The sequence below is a fragment of the Adelges cooleyi genome, unplaced genomic scaffold (genome assembly GCF_023614345.1).
Source record: "Adelges cooleyi isolate 19-005CV unplaced genomic scaffold, UGA_ACOO_1.1 ACOO_flye_CR_arks_rails_tigmint_CR_PRNA_384, whole genome shotgun sequence".
In the NCBI taxonomy this organism is placed as follows: domain Eukaryota; kingdom Metazoa; phylum Arthropoda; class Insecta; order Hemiptera; family Adelgidae; genus Adelges; species Adelges cooleyi.
The window spans coordinates 376,884-381,270 of NW_026096061.1; the positions used below are offsets into that span (position 1 = coordinate 376,884).

Below are 4,387 nucleotides of genomic sequence, written 5' to 3' on the forward strand. Positions count from 1 at the left end.
TGGCCTTAACGCCTCTAAACGGTGGTTTTGAGTATGTAGACTATGTAAATATGGGTCAAAGCAATTATTAAATCTGAATGCAATTTCATCACAATCAAACGTTTTGATATGCATTTGCAAAATTGTAAGGATCGAGCACAGCCCAAACCAGTACACTCTGTACCCAGCACAGTAGGTACATAAAATTACGGTCGACTGTTTGAATACCAATTAAAATACTTTTAAATTTTTGCGTACGGCCATTAATGGAATGTAGGAAATAACTCGACAATAAGAGTTAACAAGGCAAAAGGGACATCATTTTTTTGAATCGGTGACTCCAGATTCTTACAAATAACTTGACAATAAAAAGTTATACGTTGTGTAACCTATAAACAAGTTACATAAATAACATACAATAATTTAAAAAAAAAATTTCCAAAAAGCCCTAATAAGAGTCTGCCTGACAGTTAGCTTGAGACCATAGCTGTATAGTTGGACCAAACAAATGGTCACAAAACCACTATCGCTTTTAGTATTTATACTAATTAGCGATCATTTGTTTTTAATATTATAGGCATATAAAATTGCTCGGCTGTCCGAAGCGTATACAATTCGGATTTCAATACAATACATCGCGATATACCTACTTGTTTAGTTGTTTTCATACAATGTAAGTTTTAATAGAAATTGGTATTATATTCTGTAAAAAGGTAGCGGCGCAGTAATTAAAAAAGACGGTAAATAGTGTTCAGATATTTGATTTAGTATTGCAAAAAAAAATAAATTTAACTACCGTAAAACATTAACAAACCAAAAACATATCACAAACCCTTTCTCCTTAAAGGGATAGACATTTTTTCTTTATTTCAATTTTTCAAGGAATGTTTTAGGGAACTCGGTCTGAAAATTAGACCGAAGATAAATCTAGACTGGAGCTTTAACACATACAATTTTACAACGCTGCCATCAAGAGATGGTTACTAGAACACTAACCGTATCCACCTTAATAACAAAAATTAATTTTTAAGCATATAATTGTCATAAGGTAAAATGCTTTTATCGATATTTGTATTTTTAACTGTCAACTGAACCTTCCTTACTTACTCACTTTTATTTTAAAAGGTATCTAAGAGTTTTCTAAAATACAGTTACGAATTAAATAATTAATTTATTCAAAAAATAATTTAGGAAAAATATCAAAATTGTAACAACTAACCTCACTGTTTATTATATCCTACCCCTACACTATATTTTAATGAGCTGACTCATTTTATCATTATTTGGAAATGAGTAGATTATATTTTGTTAGTTTTCAGGCAGAGCTACAGTGAGAAGAATCCAACTGTTGGCTGGTTGATAAATTAAAAACAAAAACGGTATCGTAATGAGTTGTATTAACCATGATGTAGATGTCGTACTAAATAATGCTGTAACTGTTGAAATTTTGAACAAATGTGTCCCTTTTTAAATTACTACTAAAATTGTAGTAATTTTTCATTTTTTCTTAAAAATTAAAATAATATTGCACAAATAGTAAGTGATAAGTGTTTATTTGAAAACAAACAGATTTTGGAATTAATAAAGTCTTCATGATGTATTGTATTTTAAAAACATATGTTTAAGAACATTTTGAGACATTTTTAAAAACAAATTATGAAATGATTAGTCATATTCTAATAATATTAGATTATTCAGACCTGTACCCTCTGTCTGGCACAACAACTAATTCTAAAGAATTCACCGGGTTTCCTAGTACGTCCTTTCTTTTCACTGCGGCTTCCCTTTCTTCAGCGAAATGTTTAACAAGCACTCCTGATTTTTTGCAATGCTCTTTAAATAGCTTAGTAAATAATTCCAAATTAATTCCTATGTTGTCTAAAACAAAATCACAACAAAAATGTTTAATTTAAATATAAATAATATGCAGTTCTTTATGCGAATCATTTATTTTAGCTTCGATGTGCAGCTGAAAAGGTATTGTTTCTATAATAATTAGTTTTAATTTATCTAAATTTGAGTCAGGACTAAGGAGTTGTAGTTTTTTCGTTCTAATTGTTTTGAGCATATTTTTGTGTCTCCACATTTAATAGTATATTACATTATAATATAAGGTATTTTGTTTTCGGTCACTTTTTACATCTTCCGGACGGTTATTGTTAAACACTTTTAAGACGCATACACTGTTTGATAACAACAAATAATTAATAAGTTGTGTTGTAAAAAAAAAAGCATAAAAGATGCATATTTAAATTTGTAAAAATACATATAATTGTATAATTTTCTTAAAACCAACTGCTTTACAGTTTCGCATCGAAGATAAAAAAAATATTATGAAATCATAATATGTGTTTAATGTTTACAATGTTCTTTTTGGTCATTTGGTTTAAGGTCCTCTAAGTACGTAGCTATAAAATTCCAATCTTCTTTTTTGTCACCCATGTACCCGTAATAAGCAAACTCTGAAATCAATTCAAGTGTGATATCCATATTCAAGGTGATCCATTTTTTACAATTCTCGAACGCCGTTTCTATTATCTGAAAATTGTTAACCAACACAAAGGTAATTCCATAAAAATTCTGATTATAAATTTAAATACGCATAGACTAAAAATACTTACGTGATGATAATTACGAAGCAATTTAAAATTGTACATTTTTTTTATTAATTAAATACAGGGTAATAATATTATCGTTACCCACTCAATATCTCATAGGGTTTATAAGGAATTCTTTTTTTTTTTAGAGTGTTTTTATAAAATGATAATGTATATATTCTATTAACTTTTTAAATTAAGGATATTTTATTAAAAATTATGACTGGTTGATAACTATTTTTAAAGTTTTAAGAGTTTAAAAGTTAAGACGAGAGGAGAAGTGCGATTGGAAAGTGTGCGCAGATAAAAATAATGCTACGCTCTGTCCTTCCTCTTGCAATAAACTTGAAACTTCAATAACTTCAAAAATAATTATCCGAAACTGTTAATCGACCAGTCAACGTAAAAACATAAAAAGTTGGGGAAAATTCAGATTACATTTAATTAAATGTGATATAGTGTTTTAATATAAACATTATAAAAATACGTTCAGTTACTAATTTAACCCAATAAGATATTGAGTGGTTCACGATAAAATGATCATGTTGTATAAATAAAACTATAAGTTTAATTTATGTATTTTTTTTGAGGGGGGGGGGGGCAAATATAGTAACTAAATTAATAATTTATATATAAATTAATCTAGCCATTATATTATTATTTTCTGTATAACACAAGGTGTATACAATAAATTGAAAAAAATTCTAATTTTATTTAGAATAAATGATTTTTTATGTTCCTATTTACGGATACTAATATATAATAATTGTTGAATCAAAGAATGAAAGAACTTAATATTTAGTAACTTAAAAAATAAATAATTATTATTTTGATTACAAAAAATAAAATTAATCTAAAAAATGGTTGCTATTTTTTAATGAATTTAGAAAACATTTTAACTGTTATAACGTCGCATTATCATAAGCTTTAATGTTTTATTACCCAAACTAAAATATAAAAATAAATTTAAACATTATTTAATTGATTGATATAATATAACTTAAATATACTTAAGCTGTTGAAAACAAATTATTATAAGTTACAAAAACCTAGTGGTTTTAAAAAAATAATAGTATGAACTACCTTTTCATCCTCCAGTTCCTCTTCAGTTTTCAAAACGGGTTCAGCTGAATGTGAAGCTTTACGCTTATGGCCCGCATTCATACAGCTAACCGCTAAGATACAAAATAGAAACGAAATAGAGAACTTTAAAAACATTGTGTTATTCTATAAAGTATTATCTTAAGTTGAACTGTGAGACGAAACGAATGAATTTTAACGCCTTTGAATGTCTGTTTTATATAGTATCGAAATAAAAACTAAAACTATACAAGTTCATAATAAGTATATAAAATATGATATTTTTTTGACGTGTCATTATTTGCACAATTATGTAAATAAGTACACGAGACGTATTTAATTATTCATATTTATTTTGAATTAAACTTTTTTTTAATTTTTTACTTGTAGGAAAATTTAATTTGATCTCACTCATATAATACGGGCCTTCGAGGCCCAACGCTGTTTTCCATTCGTGAGTGTTGAATAGTTTTTTTGGCGCTTGGCAGTCAAATAATAATTATCTTGCATTATAATTGAATTTTTTAGACATAAAGGAGTTATATTTCAAGAAAAGTCTTAGAAAATTTGGTCTGAAAATTAGACCGGTGATTTAGGCTGGAACTATAACACTTACAATTGTCTTAAGAAACTGTAGTCAAACTTTTTTTTATTAAAGAAAGACCCTTCAAAATAAGGAGAAAATTACAATATAACCATAGCTAATTTCGCAGTTGCTATAATATATGAGT

General features: G+C 27.2%; 1 protein-coding gene across 1 annotated transcript; it reads right to left on the reverse strand.

The window, feature by feature from the left end:
- Nucleotides 1-1,516: 1,516 nt before the first annotated feature.
- Nucleotides 1,517-3,872, reverse strand: LOC126841492 (uncharacterized). Its single transcript, XM_050578002.1, has 3 exons — nt 3,660-3,872; nt 2,343-2,517; nt 1,517-1,857 (listed from the first exon to the last, which is right to left on the reverse strand). The coding sequence occupies exons 1-3, from the start codon at nt 3,792-3,794 to the stop codon at nt 1,670-1,672; spliced, it is 498 nt and encodes a 165-aa protein (XP_050433959.1). The 5' UTR covers nt 3,795-3,872; the 3' UTR covers nt 1,517-1,669.
- Between the last annotated feature and the right edge of the window lie 515 nt (nt 3,873-4,387).

Bases quoted from the DNA above. Each gene is read 5' to 3' on its own strand.
- LOC126841492 (XM_050578002.1), bottom strand. From the start codon at position 3,794: ATGTTTTTAAAGTTCTCTATTTCGTTTCTATTTTGTATCTTAGCGGTT. The intron at 2,518-3,659 runs GTAGTTCATACT...AACAATTTTCAG, and splicing joins AGGAACTGGAGGATGAAAAG to ATAATAGAAACGGCGTTCGA. The intron at 1,858-2,342 runs GTAAACATTAAA...ATTTTGTTTTAG, and splicing joins AAATGACCAAAAAGAACATT to ACAACATAGGAATTAATTTG.